This window comes from Canis lupus, chromosome 16 (assembly GCF_048164855.1).
Source record: "Canis lupus baileyi chromosome 16, mCanLup2.hap1, whole genome shotgun sequence".
Lineage (NCBI taxonomy): Eukaryota > Metazoa > Chordata > Mammalia > Carnivora > Canidae > Canis > Canis lupus.
Window position 1 is genome coordinate 60,815,985 of NC_132853.1, and position 20,165 is coordinate 60,836,149.

Consider the following 20,165-nt stretch of genomic DNA (forward strand, 5'->3'; position numbering starts at 1 on the left):
CGTGCCCCCCGGCCTCAGTTTCCTTACTCAAAAGTGGGACTCCAGTAGCTGTGCAGATGGGTTAGTGCTCTCGGGGTACAGCAGTGATGGCAGGGCACAGGCGGCAGTGCTCACGGCAGCCCCCCGCCCCAGGAGCACAGCCCCCCAGCCCCGCTGTGTTCTGACTCCTGCAAATCACGACGTGCACGTCCTTACTCCGCGAGCTTTCCTAGTCGCCCCTATACAGGCTGTGAGGCCTGACGACAATCAGAGCACACGGAAGGTGGCCAGCCTCACTTGGAGTTTAGAAACTGCAAATTAAAACCAATCATGAAATATATTTTTCGTCTATCAAGATTGGCATAAAGGAAAATGCTCGATAAAAATCCACCAGTAGGGATCCCTGGGTGGCGCAGCGGTTTGGCGCTTGCCTTTGGCCCAGGGCGCGATCCTGGAGACCCGGGATCGAATCCCACGTCGGGCTCCCTGCATGGAGCCTGCTTCTCCCTCTGCCTGTGTCTCTGCCTCTCTCTCTCTCTCTCTCTGTGTGACTATCATGAATAAATAAATAAATAAAAAATCTTTAAAAAAAAAAATTCCACCAGTACTGGGGGCACCTGGGTGGCACCGTCAGTCAGGCGGCCGACTCTTCATTTCGGCTCAGGCTCATGGGATCAAGCCCCACGTGGGGCTTTCTGCTCAGAGTCTGCTTGAGATTCTCTCTCTCTCTCAAATAAATGAAATCTTAAGGAAAAAAAATCCACCAGTACCAGTATGGGAGTTAGGAAAGACACTGTCACAGCCTGCAGCCACGAGCACAAGTTGGGCCAACTTCTCCAGGGCGATTTGGAAACACCGTGCAGAAGTCAAACCACTCATACCTTTGACCCAGCGATTTCACTTCTGGATTATTCTGACAACAGACTCCCACAGCCCTGCATGAACACAGGATGGCTCGCTGCAGCACAGTCTGGGAGCTAAGACCACAGGCCATTTAAACATCAATGAACACGAAGTGTTTCAGGTAAAGAACGTCGTCACGAGTCGGATCACCGACCTCTCGGGGGTACCGAGCAGAAGGCCCAGGTGGGAATGAAAAAGCAAGCTGCCTACTGGTGTGATGCACACCCTACGTATTTGCCTCTATGGCCACAGAGCGCAGGGCATGTGGAAGAGGAGCAGGGACAGGTGCGGGTGGCCTGGGGGACGGAGGCGGGACGGGGGGTGGGGACGGCGGGGGGCGGGAGGGGTGGACTGACTTTTCACCAAACCCTGGGCACCATTCGTGGTGCGGGGCACAGGTCGCCGAGGTCTGCGCCCCCTTAGCCCCAGCGGGCATCCCGTACCCCGAGCGTGCGTGCGGGGACCCCTGGGGGGCCAACGGCTCTAACTGGCCCTGCCCGGTCACCCCGGCAAACCGCACTCCCAGAAGCGCTGGCGCCCCGGCCTCGCCTGCTGGGTCCGGCTTACCAGGGCAGCTGCTGCTTGCCGGAGGGGCCGACGCTGTGATCTTCGGGTGCTGTCCTGGCTGAGCGCATGTCCCCGCCAACCTGGTGACTTATTCATGTGTCATCCTGAGAAAATCCTTCCAATTGGATTAATATTGTAGTTAAAAAAGAATCATTGTAGATAGTTGTTACTTTTTAAAAATTTAGATTTATTGCTGAGAGACACAGAGAGAGGCAGAGACGCAGGCTGAGGGAGAAGCAGGCTCCATGCCTGACGCCTGATGCGGGACTCGATCCCGGGACCCTGGGGTCACGCCCTGAGCTGAAGGCGGACGCTCAACCACTGAGCCCCCCAGGGATCCCCTATAGTTGTGATTTTTTATTTTATTTTATTTTATTTTTTTTTAATTAATTATTTATTTATTTATTTATGATAGTCACAGAGAGAGAGAGAGAGGGGCAGAGACACAGGCAGAGGGAGAAGCAGGCTCCATGCACCGGGAGCCTGACGTGGGATTCGATCCAGGGTCTCCAGGATCGCGCCCTGGGCCAAAGGCAGGCGCCAAACCGCTGCGCCACCCAGGGATCCCTAGTTGTGATTTTTTAAATCACATCCCAGGTTGCCCTTCTTGTGTGTGATTCCTCAGTTCTGATTCTGTGTATTTTTAGGTTGGATTTTAAGCCATGTGACTGCCTGGGGGCACCTCAGCGGGCAGCTGCCCCCACTGGGGGGTCCGTGCCGCCCCCACTCGCCCCCACCCGCGACGCCCTGCACCCCTCCGAGGGTTGGGTCTTGCCGTGAATGACCTCTCCACAGGCCTGTTGCTCGAGCCCCGAAACCCCCTCACGTAGCTTCCAGGAAACTGCCCATGTTCCCACCGTCTACGCAGGGCAACAGCTTGAGAGCACACGACGCCTCCTGCCTCCTCCCGGGATACTCCTTCCTCAGCACCTCCCCGGCAGTGCTGCTCCAATCCCACCTCCTCCCGGGAATCTCGATCCCCCCCCCGCCCCCCCCCCGTCCCCCCCGCCCCCTCCCCCAGCTGCAGACTCAGGGCCTCCCTGGCTCCATTCTTCCAGTATCTCCCTGCTCAATGAGATTGAGCACCTATTGTATACCTGCTTGTGCTGACCAGGGGCGGGGCAGGGTCAAGGACGGTGCCCCACCCCAGCCCCCAGGATGGCGAGAGCTTAGCGGGGAAGGAAGGGCCCTGAGGTGGAGGCAGGTGCTGGGAAAGGAGGTGGGGCAGAGGTGTCTGCAGGGGCAGGCTGCAGGGGGCTGGGGGGCAGCAGGTCACAGCCCCGGGGCCCTGCGGGGGAGAGGGGACAGAGGGCTGGGGTCAGGGGATGGGCCTGGACAGAAGGCAGCTGGGAGTGGAGGGGCCCAAGGCCTTGGACAGGATGGAGCAGGGGCCACTGGGACCCTAAGGCCCCGCGTGCACTGGGTCACCCAGCAGCGGAGCAGGCACGGGGGTGGGGGTGCGGCCGGGCCTGCTGGGGGCAGGATGAGGCGGCTCCAGTCCCACCTCGAAACCAGGGAGCACGAGCACCATGTGCCATGAGAAACACCATCTAAGAAAAGTGGATCTCCATGTTTGATCACAGATGTCCACACCATTCAACGATTTCCTTACCATTTTTGAGCGTCCACGATCCCTACTGACAACGCACCGAAGATGGGCAAACGCAGGAGACCCTTCATCCCAGTTTCTAGAAGGGAGCTTCCAGACTGCTTATTTGGGGACCAATGCCCCACATTGTGCTTTGCCGTAAATGCTTAGGATCCCACACTCACGTCTCGAGCTCCTGCCTTCCTGACAGTAGCTTTGAAGATACTAGTGAGGCTTAAAAAGGTTCCTTCCCCAGGGGCCGCCGGGGCTCAGCGGTGGGGCGTGTGCCTTCGGCCCAGGGCATGACCCTGGGTCCCGGGATCGAGTCCCGCTCGGGCTCCTGCAGGAGCCTGCTCCTCCCTCTGCCCGTGTCTCTGCCTGTGTGTGTCTCTCAGGAATAAAGAAAATCTTGAACTAAAAAATATCCTTACACAAAGTGAGTATCATACAGGTAGTTCAGTCCTGAACGCCCCGGCTACGAGGGGAGCAGAGGTGTGCGGACACGAGAACACCTGAGTCGCGTTCACGTCCACCTCCTCCTCTCACCCCCATGAATCACAGGGTGAACCAAAAGCCACACGGGATGTTCCGTCCTGCTGTGTCACCACAGGGCGCCGTCCGCCCCGACCTCCCGGCCTCCCTAAGCGGCGCCTGAGCCCTCCGCTGGCAGAACCCAGACACGCACGCCCTTCCCAGGTGCGACGCTCGGGCCGGAGGAGTCGCAGGGTTCAGGCCCCTCCGCCCGGGCCCTGACAGCGAGCTCAAGGACGCCGACATCGGGTCAGCGTGTCGCTCCGCAGCCGTGCCAGGCGCACCGCGTGGCAGGACGGTCACCAAAGGCCCCCGGCGCGGGGAGGGGGTCAGGCGCGCTCATTCACTTCGCCGGGTTGGCCTGTGACCTGTGCTGCGTGGGGCCCGCCGCGATGGCCCCCCACGCAGGGCGGGTTCGGCCGCGCCCACGGTAGGCAGCTGGCCGCCCACTCACTGCGGGCCTGGCGCGGCGTAACCGTCCCCTCCCACGGGCTTCCCGACCTGTCTGACGACTGTTTCCCAACTGGCTGCTGCGGGCCTCCCCGGCCTCCTCCGCACTGCCGAGGCCCAGGTCGCACGGGGGAGCAGGCAGCAACAGAGACTGATGGCAGCCCGCTGCCCCGGCCGTCCCCCGGACACCTGGCGGTGGTCACCCGCACCCCTGCCGTCGCAGCCCACTCCCCGCCTGCACTCGCCCGTCCGAGCCCAGCCTCGCACCTTGCCAAGGGCCGGCCCGGGGGCTGGGGACACAGGAGCAGGTTGCCTCAACCCCCCTCCTCCCACACAGGCGCCCCCCCGCCCGTGGCCCCTGGAGCACCCCCACCCCTAGCACGGCACCTGCGGCTGTCCACCCCTTCCGCCCTCCAGCTGCTCCCGTGGCCACGGGCCACCTGCGCACCCGGACCACTGCGCCCCGGGCACCGTCCTGCCCTCCCTGCCACATGCCCTGGGGACCACTCTTTGCTAGGACGTTCATCACAGGGGATTCCCAGGCTTCACCGACACACCTACACGCACAGTTTAAAGGACAGAAATAAGGTGACTAGACACGGGGGCACCTGGCTGGCCCACTGCTGGAGCGCACGACGCTTCATCTGGGGCTTGTGAGTGTGGGTTACTTGAAAAAATAAATAAGAATAAAACAAACACCTGTGCATTCAGCTTAAGCAGCAACGTTGCTGGGACGCCTGGGTGGCTCAGGGGCCGAGCGACTGCCTCCGGCTCAGGGCGTGACCCCGGGGTCCCGGGATCGAGTCCCGCATGTGGCTCCCTGCATGGAGCCTGCTTCTCCCTCTGCCCGTGTCTCTGCCTCTCTGTGTCTCTCATGAATAAATAAATGAAATCTTAAGAAAAAAAAGAAAGAAACAGCATTGCTATCACCTGTTTTTCTAAATAAAGTTTTATTCGCAGGCGGCCCCGCCCCTTGTGAACAGCTGGTCTGTGGCTCTTTCAGGCCGAGAATTGCACAGTGGCGAGAGACGCTGTGGGGCCACAAGGCCGAGGACACTTACTGCTTGGCCCTTTACAGAAACGTGCGCCAACTCTGACTCTGGATTTATGTCTTAAAAGGAGGGACAGGCGGTGGCAAAGTTGCTCAGTTCTCGGTGCCCGCAGTCTCTGTGGGGCCCTGGGCCTCCGCCCCTGCTGTGGCTGACAGGAGGCCGCCGTCGGGCCGGGCCTCAGCTCTTGGCAGGTGGCAGCGTCTGGCCAAGGGTGACCTGAGTGCTGTACACACGCCAGCGCGTCGCCGACGTCTGCACATGGGGGTGTGCGAGGCTTCCCGGGCCGAGGGGCGCCTTTGCGGGATCCTGTCCTGCCGTGGCTCTGGCCCTGCCTCGGCTCTGGCCCTGCCCCCGCCTTCCACGGCCCCTGCCCCCCTGCTTCCTGCGTCCCCGGCCACGTCTCTGCCTCTGGTGACCCTCCTGTCAGGGCCGCGTCGCTGAGGCAGCACAGAATCCTCTGTCAAGCCCAAGCTTTGACTTTGAATGATTACATCTTTCGTTCCGTAGACTCGTTTGCTCTTAAGTCTGTCTGGTCTTTCCTCGTGGCTCTTGGCGTCCCGAACGTCCTCTCTCATTTCCCCGAACCCAGGGAGCTCAGCTACCCCGTCCCGCTCTCCTGCGTCCTCCGCCCCGCGCCCTGCACCCGCTGTGCAGGACGCCACGCTCAGTGGGAATCGGGTTTCTGGGCATCTTTATGGCCCGTCTTGGCCACCGCCTGTCCTTGGGGCCCGAGCAGGTCAGAGTCATGGAGAACTAAGGTCCTCCGACCACGTAGACCTTGCTCCTGGCGCTAAAGGTCCTGCAGGCTGCATGAGGGCGAGGGCCCTGTCCTCGGGGGGCAGAGGCAGGCGGAGCCCGGGGCCGCTCACCTTCCCACCCACGGACGGGGGTGGGGCCCCTCCCCGTCCCTGCTGTCTGGGCAGCATCACCTGTCACATCCCCACCCTAGGTGGGTCCTGACTTTTGTCACTTGCTTTCTAAACACCGTGAGGCTGTGACACCCAGTGTCAAGTTCACGCAGTTTGACAGAGGCCTTGGGGCCAGAGCTGACGGTGGTGATCAGTCAGCAGCCAGGGCTCTTCCTTTGTAGGATTTTTGTAGGGCGCCCAAGTGGCTCAGTGGTGGAGCGTCTGCCTCCGGCTCAGGGCATGACCCCGGGGTCCTGGGACCGCATGGGGCTCCCCACAAAGAGCCTGCTTCTCCCTCTGCCTGCATCTCTGCCTCTCTCTGTGTCTCTCATGAATAAATAAATACAATTTTTTTTTTTTTTTTTTTTTTTATTTATGATAGTCACAGAGAGAGAAAGGGAGAGAGGCAGAGACACAGGCAGAGGGAGAAGCAGGCTCCATGCACTGGGAGCCCGACGTGGGATTCGATCCCGGGTCTCCAGGATCGTGCCCTGGGCCAAAGGCAGGCGCCAAACCGCTGCGCCACCCAGGGATCCCTACAATTTTTAAAAAAAGGAATTCTTTACCTTCTTGACATGTGCTTCAAGGATGTGCCTTCAAGCATGACGGTGGCATTTTTTTTTTTCAAAGATTTTGTTCGTTTATTCATGAGAGACACAGAGACAGAGACACAGGCCGAGGGGCCGGCAGGCTCTTCTCAGCGTGGGGCCCTGAGTCTTCTCGCCTGGACTGTGGGTCACGGTGCACACTGGGTGAGGACTTCCTCCTCCTTCACGCTCCTTCCCGGGACCCTTCAAGGGGCGCAGTCTTCCTGGGACACGTCCCTGCCGACAGCTCAGGCCGTGATCCTCTGCCCGTGGCTACGCAGTCCCCTGGGCGGGATGGTAGTAAGACCCAGGAACCCGATGCGCTCTCTGTATCCTGTCCTTCCTCAAGGTTGTCTGTCTTGGGCACGGGACAGCCACCCGAGTCACCAGGACGGCTGCCGATCTCAGGCTTCTGCGTGAGGTTCCCTCCTCATTGGTCCACCGTGACCCCCCCACGCTGGTCCGGCTGAGGGACCTCCACTGGGAGCCGGCCAAAACCAGTACCTGATGGAATCAGATCCAACTGGGGACCGTGTCTGAGGGAAGTTGGCGGTAAGGACGCACGAGTTGGACTGTTGCTCACACCACGGCGGATTGGTCTTCACTGGCTTCTGTCAATGTCCTCTGCTGCCTACGGTACAAAGTTGGGCACTTTGCTGTAAGACTTGTCTGGTGTTCTCCAGGGGTTAAAAATGGAGGGTCCCAAGGGGCCCTGAAGGCAGGCACACTGGGGTCCATACACCGCAGCGTCACCTAGAATGTGGTGGGCAGCGCGGGGCAGGCAGGCTGCCCTCCTACAGGGGCCGTTACGGGCCGTGATCATGGCGGTTGCATCCAAGGGACGCCACCGGGAGTTGGGGAGATTTTTTTTGGTAACGGCCCTTGTCTCTTCAGTCCCCAAACACTCCCTTGTGGTGCTTTTTCAACCCAAGGGAAACCATTCAGATTACAGAACGTAAGAAAGGTCCTGCCCGGGCTCAGTAGGATCTATCAGCTAGATCTCTCCTGCAGGAAACAGGGCAAACAGATGGCCCTACCGAGGTCCATCCCAGGCCTTCAGGGCTCTGAATTGGGACCCGGACCTAAGGGCCTCTAATAGAACATGTTTGGTCGTAACTAGACCAGTAAACTCCCTCGTGCTGATGATTATCTAAATAGGCCTCCTCCGAAAAACCCTGGTTACCTGGGGAACGCAGGCCTTCCTACCCAAGGGGGCTCCACAGGGTCCCTCTGGCTGTGCCGGGGGCAGCTCCCTCACTCCTGTCCCAGGTTAACGGCTGTAACTGGAACCATGGCCTTGGGTGAGGCTACCTCAGGGCAGGGACTTTAACTAATCTTCCCAAGCAGCTGCTGAAAGTCCCTTTGGGGGAAATTCTTCTCTTCTCTGGCCACGGACTGTCTACTCCCCCTTGTTGGCGGGAAAACATGGTGTGTGCTCCTCCATCGGGTCTGCTGAGCTCTAGAACCGGGGGCCCTCTCTCCTGCCTTCCGGCCCCCTCCTCCTGCTCTGCGCCATCCTAGGTGCGGCCTGCACACTGGCTTCTAGACCACCCTTGATTCTCCTCCCACCCTCCTCTCGAGGAGCCAAGAACACATCCTGGACTTAACACCACCCACTCCATGTTTCTCCACCAGTGCCCCAGGTAAAAGCTGACAATGGGGAACAAACTGACTTTTAAACAGATCCAGAGGCGCCTAGGGGCCTCAGTGATTGGGCGTCTGCCTCGAGCTCAGGTCCTGCTCCAGGTCCAGGGACTCCTCACCGCGTCGGGCTCCCTGCTCAGCGGGCGTCTGCTTCTCCCTCTGCCTCTGTGTGTTTTCTCTTTCTCTTGCTGTTTAAAACTTCCTAAGGTTTTAACAAATTTTCCAAGATTCTTTTGACTCATTAAGTCTTTTTATTTGGCATGTTAAGTTCCTCTGGAAGAACTGTTAAATAATAAGCCTTAGGTTATATTGCTTGGGTAAATGCTGTAATATTGCAGAGAGGATATGCAATTCCTAAAGTCTTCGGCCATCACTTGGTATAAGGCCATCACTTGACATTCTGATTACTGAAGTGCTGTGTGGCAGAAATAACCAGATTTCCCTGTCAGCTACGTTGTGACCTCTCAACAGATCTTTAGCCACGGCCATTTTTGAGTTTTTCATTTACAGTTACTGTTCTTATTCTCTTGAAAAATGGGTTTGATCTTCAAGAGGATTCATACAAAGGACTGTTAGGAAAAATACAGGTATTCAGTATCTTTAGGATCATAAAACTGAAATTAGTAAGAATTTCCAGAACTAACTAAACTGAGAATGATTACAGTTTATGACTCTTGTTTGAAACATTGCCAGTTCTTTAATATTTGCTCTTTGCTCTTCCAGCCTGAGGAAACTTTGTCTTAGGACATCAGCGACATATGGGAATAATAAAGTATTCCTCTGCCAGCAAACTGAAGCCTTTAACTTTTCTACCTGAACCCTCTGAAATCCTAAAGGTCCTGGTCAGTGTCCTTTCTTCCGTGGCGACCATGGTCATTTGCATACATTCAATAAGAACCTGTTCTTGTAACAGGACACCACTGGAAACATCGGTTATTTTACCAAGGTTTGGCGGAGCGTCATCTTTGAGAGACAGGCGTAGACTCAGATATGACTAAGCAGCTTGAAGGAATGAAGGCTGATTTTCTGAAACCTGGAGCCGTAAAGCCCCTTGGAGATGTTGGCCGGATACCTGGGCCGGAGCTCCCAACGGCCTCACCAGGGAGTAAAGAATGTCAGTTCCTGGCAGGTGCAGGAGCCTCAGGATACCCTGGGGACCTTGAGAAGAGGAATACGCCCAAATCTACAGGCATTACAGGCATGTCTGACAAGTACTGGACTTGGCTTCTGGCCTGGAGAGGCTACCAGAAGTTCAACCTAGAGATTCCTTATAAAAATTTCCAGCAAAGTGGATTCTGAAAGATCTAAATGATCAATCTCTGTTCCTCCTGAGCTTATATAAATCATTAGGTCACGTTTTGTTAAAACTGGACTCGTTTTACAAATGACTAGGTCCCGATTTGGCTACCTCTGTATACAGGTGAGGGCTACGGTAGAGAGAAAACGTTTCAGTAACACGTCTTTGTAGATAGATTCTAAGCATTGAGACTCAAGAAAACTGGATTATTCTTTTACCGATAAGGGGTTCTTTGGGTGAGAGTTGCCCCAACGCATTCAACAGAGTTATTAGTTATTGTCCCTTTGGAGTTACTATGTGGCAAACCTTTTCTCCTATAGACCTATCAATCGACGGAGACTATAATGCTCTATTAAATTATTTACTCAAGGCCAGGTTAATTCATAAATCTCTAAATGAATATGCAAACCATATCCTCCGGAAACCTGACTTGACAGACACTAGCAACCCACCCCATATAAACCCCACAGACATGATTTATTTTTATTTATTTATTTTTTTAATTTTTATTTATTTATGATAGTCACAGAGAGAGAGAGAGGCGCAGAGACACAGGCAGAGGGAGAAGCAGGCTCCATGCACCGGGAGCCCGATGTGGGATTCGATCCCGGGTCTCCAGGATCGCGCCCTGGGCCAAAGGCAGGCGCCAAACCGCTGCGCCACCCAGGGATCCCCACAGACATGATTTAAAGGATTGGGAGTTGGGTGCCTGGTGGCTCTGTGGATGAAGTGTCTGCCTTCACCTCAGGTCATGATCCCGGGGTCGTCCTGGGACCGAGTCCCACATCGGGCTCCTTGCTCAGGGGGGAGTCTGCTTCTCCCTCTGCCCCCTGCACCCCCACCCCCACCCCCCACTCATGCTCTCTTTCTCATCACTCTCTTTCTCAAATAAATAAAATCTAAAAAAAAAACATAAAGGAAGGGGGGCTCCTATAGCAGGGGGTTTAACTCCAAAATGGAAGGGCCTCTTCGGGGTCATGTCACGTGGCCCCACTCCTCGGGGGCTCATCGGCCTACAATAAAACCTGTATCTCCGTCAGGGGAAACCAACGAGCAAACTCACGTGCCTTCTTATCCCTGTGAACCAGTGGAAGACCTCAAACTTCTCTTCAAACAACAGTAAAGAGTTGGAGGGCGAGTTTGGTTAACTAGCAAGGGTCTTTTTATTCAGGCTTCTCTTGCTCATCATAGTATCAACCTCATTTTGTTGTCTTTATGGTGTCTCCCTGCCTGGTGCCCAGACTCCTTCAGGTGCTTCCGCACCTCTAGTTGAGAGACGACCCTTCCTACTCAGGGAGGCTCCACACGTCGCCGACCTTGGGGTAGCTGCCTCTGCCTTCAGTGACTCGATACATAAATTCCCCGACTGACGGGTGCCAACCCGCGGGCAGGGACACCTCCAGGCCCCTACTCAGCAGGAGGAGGTTACAGACCTCGAGGCCTTCCACCCTCAGCAACCTTAGAGATCGAGGGGTCCAAATCGTTCAGGGAGGGACTGACGCGGGAAACAAAGGCAGAGGGAGATGTAGGTAAAATTAAATGTTCGTGGGCAGCCCAGGTGGCTCAGTGGTTTAGCGCCACCTTCAGCCCAGGGCCTGATCCTGGGGTCCCAGGATCGAGTCCCACGTTGGGCTCCCTGCGTGGAGCCTGCTTCTCCCTCTGCCTCTGTCTCTGCCTCTCTCTGTGAGTGTCTCTCACGAATGAATAAATAAAATCTTAAAAAAAATTTAAATGTCCGTATAGCCTGCAGCCTATTGAGAAACACTGGGGGAGGCAGAATGGAACGTTCCTCCAGGAGGCTCCAACTGTCCTCCCGTCACCGCCTCACTGGAGGGATGCACAGCCTTGGTTCGGCCGCAGCCGGGCCTCCAGGGTCCCGCAAGTCTTCAGAGCACAAAGGTCCCTTTGGAATGTTCTGTATGGCCAGTCTCCCCGACCCCTACGTGTGTAATCAGTTGCTCCCCACACTCCAGGGCCGCAGCTCACCTGTCGTCCTGCTTTAATAAACCCACCATTTTGCCCCGAAGACATCTCGAGAATTCTTTTCTGGCCGTCGGGTCCAACCCCGCCGGCCTCACACTTGAAGACTACGTTACAAGGTTGGGACTAACCACGAGAAGCGTAAGAAAGGCAGCCGAGGAAGCGGCAGGAGATGGCAAATGCGACCTTCCCAGCGAAGGGCAGGGGGAAAGGAAAGCCGTTCAAAGCATGCGGAGCAGAAAATACAAACTAAGACGGGGCGGGCAGGGGCCCGGCAGGCTCTGGGGGCGCGAGTGGGGCGCAGGGGACGGTGCCGGCCTTCCCATGGAGGCCGCCCCCCCAACAGGAGGGCGCGGGAAGGCGGGAAAGGGGTCAGGGAAGCAGGAGCCCGAAGGGCTGAGGCCGGGAAAGCAGAGGCACCGCGGGGGGAGGGCTGCGGAGCTGCGGTGGCCACCGGGAAGCCGGGGACAGCGGGAAGCCGGGGACAACCAGCAGGCGCGGCCCGGCCCGGGTGGCGCCAGGCCCACTGCCCCAGGCACCGCCCCCGGAGGAGCCCGGGGATCAGCTCTGCGGGCAAAGCAAAGTGGGGCCGCGGTCACTCAGTCGCGGCGGCTGGGACGGCTGTGTGGCCACCCGGGCCACCGGAAAAAAAAGGTTTGGCCCCTATTTTATAACATATACCGTGATGAATTCCCAGTGATCGTGGCTTTAAACACAAAAACATGAAGCCATGACGTTAGAAGAAACCGTGAAAGAAACCTGTCTCACCTTGGGGTGGAACAGGCCTAAATATGGCACAAAATCCAGGGAGGATTAACAACATGCCCAGTGACTCAGGAGCATAAAGATGAAAAATACGTGTGTGACAAAGACCAGTGTAAGCAAAGTCAAAACCAGATGAGACACTGAGGGGGGCTGAGATCTGTAATTCTGTCTCAGAAAAAGCCAGATTTCCACCATAAAGATGAGCTCCCACAGATCAGTGAGACAAAGGGAGCAAACACCACGTGCAAAGGGGTGAGAACTGGAGACAAGAAGACCGAGGCCACCACTGCCAGTGTGACGGGTCCTGCGCACCCGCACCTCCAACCCACGCACCTCTCCAACCCCACCTCCCCTGTGTGCACCCCTGTGCATACCCCCACCCCCCTCCTGCGCATACCCCCGCATGCACCCCCCACTCCCCCCATGCACATCCCTGCACACACACCCCCACTCCCCCCATGCACACCCCTGCACTACCCCCCCCCGCGTACCATCCCACACCCCCACCTCCCCTGCGCACACCCCCTACCCCCTCCTGCGCACCCCCCACATTCCCCCCCATGCACCCTGCACCCTTGTGTGCCCAGGAACTGCTGGTGTCCACACAGAGCAGCTGGACACCTCCCCAGTGAGAAATGCATCTGCTTTCTGACAAAGCAACGCTCCGCCCCTCGAATTTACAGACACCCTGGAGAGAGTGTGTACAAGGCCATTCACTGTAACATGACGTGTGGGACAAAGGTTGGAAATAATCTATAATGTCCGCTGCAGGACACAGTCACGTCGGTTCACGTGCGCATGACGGAGCGCGACCGCGCGGGCAGAGAGCTGGGGCGAGGGCTCTCCCTGCGCTCGGATCCCCCAAGGGGTGCGTGTAGCTGCCCTGGCTTGGCCTCGGCCTTTGGGCCACGTGGGGTCATGCGGCTCCCCAGAGGTGGGCCCTCCGGATGGACGCTGCTGGACACCCAGGACGACCAGGCAGGACCAGGACCAGGACGGGGTCATGCTCAGGAGGCCGAGCAGAACAGAGGACGCCTGCGTCTCCTGGCCTGGAGGCTCTGGCTCCCTGCGGAGGGGGCCTGCACCACGCCGCGGGTGGGGACGCGCACGGCACCGGGCTTCAGCGCGGGAGCCCACCCAGGCGGGAAGGGCTTAGCATGTGCGCCTGCACTTCAGCCTGGCCGTGGCCACCGTGGCCACCTTGCTGTCCCCCAGCCCTGCCAGCAGAGGCCAGAGACACACTGTCTCCCCTCCATTCTGACCCCTGGCTCTAGTTTGTCACTAAGTTCCTCCTGCCGGCTTCCCTGTTGCCTCTGGCAGAGCAGGGTCGCTGACAGGAACCCAAACTCCCCTCCAGCTTGAAGGACTGCCCTGAGCCAGCAGGACCCCCGACCTGACCTTCAATGCCCACCCGCATGTACCCAATGACCTTTGTCCCACACAGTCGTCCCATAAACCAGGAAGTGCTTTCTGCACTTTGGAGATAATCTTCCGGACGCATGTGGGGTCCTCCCGGGGCCGGGCCTCCCTGAAGTAAGGCAGTCGCCAGCACCGTCTCTGCCCTGTTGGGGCCCAGGAGCCCGGGAGCCTGGGCCTCAGTCTACCTGGCTCAGAGTCGTCCTGGGAGGTGAGGCCGGAGGGGCTGGATCCCAGGTCCAGCAGCTTCCACGTGTCCTGGAGGGGACTGCTAGCTGGTGTTGAGGAGCTTCGGGTGTGGTGGCCACTCTCCTTGTGGGGTCCGGGAGCCGGGCGTGGCCTTGGGGACCGGTTTTCTTTCTGTCGAGTTGACCTGTGTTGTCGCTATGAATGTAAAGATGTAGGACATGTAGCCCCCAGTAGGCGACCAGAGAGCGGGCCTGGCCAAAGGCAGGCTGTGGGGTGGGGCTCTGGGGACAGGCTGGCCGGCGCTCCTACGGACGCCGGACGGACATAGCTGCCTTGTCGGGCAAGGGCAGTGTGGTCTCCATGGGAGGTGGGACCTGGAAGGACCGATGCCTGTCCGGCTGAGCCAAGGCCCCGCCGAGCCCTCTGCGGGTGCACCTCTGTGGTCAGGAGCCGGCCCCGTGCCCAGCACCCCAGGGAACCCACTCGCCAAAGGGACCAGCAGGTCCTGCCACCCTGAGCGGCGTCTGGTCCATCACTCACGGTGATGGCCACCTGCCAGGACACCGGGTGCGCCGCTCCCCGGGGTGGGTCCCTGCGCCGAGACCGGCCTGCCGTACCTGCCCGGGCTCAGCCGCCCCCGCTGCGCAGCCTGGCGGAGGATGGCTGCTGCCGACGGTCTGGGCCACGCCGGGCTGGACGTCTCCAGGGCGGGCAGGGACACGTTCTTCCCTGAGGTGCTCCGAGTCCTGCGTGGGAATGCAAGCAAGAGGATTTCAGCGTCGGGGTCGCTGCTGGGGCGTGTTGCCGAGGTCTCCCTCAACATCGGGGAAATGTTGTCCCCGTGTTTCTGGGATCGGGGACTCCTGCACGTCGGTGACAAGCCAGAGGGAGGGGTGTGGCCGCGTCCACCTGAGCGCCCGGCCTTCAGCGTCACGGACCCCTCGTCAGCGTCAGGGGAGGAGGCCCCGGGCCTGGCAACTTGCCGGCGGCCTGAACCCCCCACACCCACCTGTGGGGGCATCTGCAGGACGGGGGGCACAGGGAAGGGAAGGAGCCGAGCCAGGCAGGTAACCAATAACGCTCAGGTTTATGGGTGATTTGGGAGATTTCCTTCTAATAACATGTTTAAAAGTTTGATCAACGCAGGCGGTTTCACGGTTACCAAGAGCTGGCGTGTCAGTGCATCTCCCACCAGAGGTGAAGGGGTCCTCCAGAGGCGGGGGTGCAGGTGAGCGGGGCTCTCGCAGGGGACAGTGTCATGCAGGGGAGGGGTCCCCTGGGGCAGGGGTCCTCTGCTGGAGAATGCCAGGGTCTCCACCCCTCCCTGTGGCTGGCCCTGCCCAGCGCCTCAGGCCGGTGTTCCCCATCGGGCAGACCATTGTGGGGGCCGTGGCGCTGTCCTCGCTGTCCCGTGACTCAGCCCCTGGCCTCGCGGAGGGCTTGTGGAGCCCGAGTGCAGCCCCCCTCCCACCGGGCCGTGCGTGGCAGGAGAGCTCAGGCATTGCCAGGCTCTGGCCACCGCTCGCCTCCTCCCACTCAGTGGCCAGGCCCCGAACCGGGATTCCTTCCCTCTCACATCCCAAATCCATCCCACAGCGAGTCCCGGCTTCAGCGGCCTCCAGATCGGGTGCCTCTCCTCAAAGGCCGCCTGCCCCTCTGGACCCAGGCCCCGGGTCGGCGAGGAGCCTCGGCACGGCCGCCACTCTAGGGGCTCACGTCACCCCGGGCGGCGCAGGCATCCACCTCCCAGCCGGCTTTCTCTTTGTTTTAAATAAATCGAAAAGGCAAGCCACACATGGGAGACGATCTGCAGAACATGGGCGGATAAAGATTAGCCATAAGCCTTTTAAAGCCCCCGTATCCTTCTAGGAAACGGAATGTCACTGAGTGAAACCCTAGACACAGGTGCACAGACGCAGCGCTGACACGCGCCTGCTCCCTTGCACCAGCTCGGTACAGGCGAAGCGTCTAGTCGTGGGGAAAGGCTTGGGAAGAACAGGACTCTGAAGGCAGCCACACGCAGCCCGTGCGGGGCTCAGGCGCCAGGCCCCACACGCCTGCAGCTGGCACACCCGCGGGCCTGAGCTCCAGCAGACAGAATTCAACATGTGTTCTGGGTAAAAACTCAGCAGAGTTTTAAAGAAAGAACTTTAAAATGAGGCACCGTCTGCTTGAGGCCAAACCATATGGAACTGCTGATATTCAACCATGTCTGACTTACAGCAAACCATCTACCTGGACATAAAATGCATAAAGCATTTGGGGCACCTGGCTGGCTCAGTCAGTGGAGCGTGTGACTCTTGATCGCGGGGCTGTGAGCTTGAGCCCCACGTTGGGTGTAGACATTGCTTAAAAAAATAAAATCTTTACCAAAAAAAAAATTTCAATAAAGCATTCTATAAATCAGGACGAAGGCATGGGAGCCAGTGACCCTGCTCTCCGCGCTCCATGGGAGTCCTGGCCAGGACAGCAGTGCCAGACAGGACTGTGCAGGGGGAGCCTGGCACTTGCCTCAGACGCGCTCCGTCAGCCCAGAGAACACAGGAAAACCGCTGCCACACGTATTAGCACCAATCAGTTCTGTGGAGTTGCTACGTAGAAAACTCGGTAAGGGGATCCCTGGGTGGCTCAGCGGATTGGCGCTTGCCTTTGGCCCAGGGTGTGATCCTGGAGTCCCAGGATCGAGTTCCATGTCGGGCTCCTCGCATGGAGCCTGCTTCTCCCTCTGCCTGTGTCTCTGCCTCTCTCTCTCTTTCTCTATCATAAATAAATAAATAAAATCTTTAAAAAAAAAAAAAGAAAAGAAAACTTGGTAAAAGCCAACTATGCTCCTGATTGCCTGCAACAGCGATTCTTGAGATTAACAAACCGGTACAGTCATTGAACACAACACCGTCCAGCAATAAGAAGAGAGCTTGCAAACCATAGGAGGCTGTGGGGGAAACGCAGCTGCATGTTACCAAGAGCAAGAGGCCGATCTGGAAAAGGCTGCAGAGTGTACGATTCCACCTCCGTGACATTTGGGGGGTGGGAGGCAGGCATGAGACAGAGAGACAATCAGGGATGGAGCTGGGGAGGGGGCGGTACACAGGGCAGTGAGGAGTTTTAGGACAGGGAAACTATCCAGCCCAAGAGGGTGGACGCACATCATCACACATGTGTGCAAACCCGTAGAGCGCACAGGAGCAGGGTGAGCCATGATGTGCGCCACGGGCTCCGGGTGACCGTCGTGTGTCCGAGCAGGTCCATCCGTGCTGATATATTTCCACAGCAAAGAATGTACACCAGTGGTGTCCAGACCTGGGCTTGGAAAGCCACACCTGCCAGGCCAAATCCTGCCAACCACCTTGTTTTTGTCCAGCCCACGAGTTAAAAATAGTTTTTACATTTTTAACTAGTTGAAGAAAATCAAAAGAAGAAAGTTGCATGGCATGAAATTCTATGAAATGAAACTTCCAGGACCCATGAAGTTTTCCTGGAGCACATCCAGGCCTGTCTGCTCACCTGTCACCTGTGGCGCCTCCAGGCCACTTGCGGAGCTACATTGCCGTAGAGAACATGAAGCCCTCAGAGGTGTGGTCCTACGCAGTGACCCACCCCCAGCCCTCTATGGAAGAGCTGCATCCGCATCGACACAGCTCAGAAATATAAAGTGGAATAAAAGCGCTGTGCAGAAAGATACATACACAACCAATGTGATTTATACAGATTTTAAAATATCTGCTAAGAGAAACACCAGAGTCAGGAGAGCCTGAAGGGAGGTATCGGGGTAGAACACGTAATGGGGTCTTGACTTTATACTATTTTGTTTATTAAGTTGGATGGTTTACTTCATATCAGTCTTTGTATCTTCTTAGAAGTCCAAAATATTTATAATAAAAATACACAAATTAAAATATCTACCCAGTAAAGATCAAATGGGACAAACGGCTAAGAAAGCTTTGTGAGGATTTTCTAAAAATAGAAACAAGGGCAACCTTGTTGTATGCATTTGTAATAAATTAAAGATATTACAAAGGTATGGGTTTTAAAAAAAGATTTTATTTATTTGAGAGAGAGAGAGTGTGAGCAGTGGGAGGAACAGAGAACGAGAGGGAGTCCCAAGCAGACTCCCTGCTCGATCCCATGACTCCCAGATGAGTCAGCTGCCTAACTGCCTGCCACCCAGGTGCCCCGCAAAGGTATGATGTTTGTTTGTTTGTTTGTTTGTTTATTTATTTATTTTAAGGTATGATATTTAAAAAAGGTCGGCACCAGCTGGGGAGAGGACTCTTCACTGGAGCTGTGTAGAAAATAAATACAGGTCCAAGTCTAGCAATGCCGAGACGCCACCCCACGGTCTGTCAAACACTGGCCTGGCTCTTCCCAAAGGTGAGCATCATGAAGGACAAACCGGGTCAGAAGACCCATCACACATGCATCTACCTCCTCGTACACGCACACACGTGTGCACACTGCACATGTGCACAAACACACCTACACATGCAAACCCCCAAGTGCATCTACATGCATGACTACACAACCAGACACACAGGCACAGGTGTACAAGTGAAAGGCAACGTGGGTCCTAGACTTGTGACTCACAAAATCTGATATAGGATATGTATTAAATTCTAGGACCATATTAATGTTGCTTCCTGATTTTCATTATGTGGGGAGGTGTCCTTGTTTTCAGACATAAAGGGGTTCACTGTCTGCAACTTATTCTCAGCTGGTCCAGGAGCAAAGCCGTCTCACTGTGTGTGTCTCTCTTCCTATCACTCATCAATTTATCCATCCATCTATTCATCATCCACCCAACCATCCATCATGAACTCATGTAACCATTTATCCATCCACCCATCCATCCATCTAAAATGTTGGGAAGGCCGAGGGAGGAAGAGAAAGAATGGTAAAGTAAATGTAGTGATCAGTTAACAACTGGTGAATCTAGGTGAAAGGTGTAATGCTATATTTGTAACTTTAAATTTGAAAATGTTTCAAAATAAAAAAAAATTGATTGGAAAAGACACAAGAATTTAGATGTTTAGCACATGATAAAAACATCAATTCGGGCAGTCCAGGTGGCTCAGCGGCTTAGTGCTGCCTTCAGCCCAGGGCCTGATCCTGGAGACCCAGGATCGAGTCCCGCATCGGGCTCCCTGCATGGAGCCTGCTTCTCCCTCTGCCTGTGTCTCTGCCTCTCTCTCTCTGTCTTTTTCTCTCTCTCTCTCTCTCTCTCTCTCTGTGTCTCTCATGAATAAATAAAATCTTAAAAAAAAGGATCAATTCAACGCCAGCAAGAAAAAGGAGGACAATTACTTAAGGGCACTGTGACAGTTAGTGAAACACGACAGCTAGAAGAAATGGGTGGATATTTACCTAAACTCAGAATAGAGAAAAACTACAGTGAAAAAGATCACTAAAGTAGACTGACAGAGCTCATTAGATTAAAAAAAGTTATCTGTAGTTTAAGAAAATGAAACAAGGTTAAAGGCAAATGACAAGTCTGAGAAGGTCATAATGGACAAACAGTTGTTCCTTCGTATATGAGGAACTCTTAAAAACTAGCAAGTACACACACACGTAGAATAATTAGCAAAGCACATGTATAAATAACCCACAAAAGAAGAAATATAAATAGCCGATTACAGACTTTAATACCAATAAGGATATGAGAAAACTTCTAAAAAATGAAAATTTTTTAACCCATCATATTGGTAAAGATTCAAAAATAACACCCAGGGGAGTAAAGCTACAGTAAAACACACATGATGTAATTTGTATTTATCTATGGATGTAATTTTAAGCTTCATTTATTCATTCATTCATTTATCCACTGGAGACACAGAGAGAGGCAGAGACATAGGCAGAGGGAGAAGCAGGTTTCCCAGGGGGACCCTGATGCAGGACTCGATCCCAGGACCCCGAGGTCACGACCTGAGCCAAAGGCAGATGCTCAACCACCGAGCCACCCAGGGGCCCCACGTATGTATGTAATTTAAAAAAACAGCAGGAGGGGAGCTCACGTGGCTCAGTTTGTTAAGCGTCTGACTCTTGGTTTTGGCTCAGGTTGTGATCTCAGGGTTAGGAGGCTGAGCCCTGTGTCGGGCCCCGTGCTCAGCGAGGAGTTTGAGGTTTTCTCTCCCTCAACCCCTCAAATAAATAAAAAAAATCTTTAAAAAAGTGGTAGGGAACACACGGAGATTACTGGTAACTGTGGGTGCTGGCAATTGGAGGCCTTTGTGTTTACTGGATTTTACATTTTCGTAATGAAATGCAATATTCACGTGACTAATAAAAGTCATTAAAACTACATTTCTTAGATAA

At 55.7% G+C, this 20,165-nt stretch overlaps 1 protein-coding gene and 1 long non-coding RNA gene across 10 annotated transcripts in view; one reads left to right on the forward strand and one right to left on the reverse strand.

Moving 5' to 3' along the window:
• Nucleotides 1-20,165, reverse strand: part of CCDC57 (coiled-coil domain containing 57) — a 101,814-nt gene that overhangs the window by 15,546 nt on the left and 66,103 nt on the right. For 4 of the 9 annotated variants that reach the window (XM_072782057.1, XM_072782055.1, XM_072782056.1 and 1 more), the window contains 2 exons: nucleotides 14,474-14,602; nucleotides 13,856-14,051 (listed from right to left, as the gene is read on the reverse strand). In XM_072782057.1, coding sequence (XP_072638158.1) covers nucleotides 13,856-14,051; nucleotides 14,474-14,602 — 325 coding nt within the window. Of the gene's footprint in view, nucleotides 1-1,446; nucleotides 1,565-4,949; nucleotides 7,197-13,855; nucleotides 14,052-14,473; nucleotides 14,603-20,165 lie in introns of those variants that run through there. The other 5 variants (XR_012009408.1, XR_012009407.1, XM_072782059.1 and 2 more) reach the window with 4 other exon arrangements.
• LOC140607343 (uncharacterized) lies at nucleotides 561-5,581 on the forward strand. The gene is made up of 2 exons (XR_012009415.1): nucleotides 561-1,003; nucleotides 3,599-5,581. It is a non-coding gene; the product is annotated as an uncharacterized lncRNA (long non-coding RNA).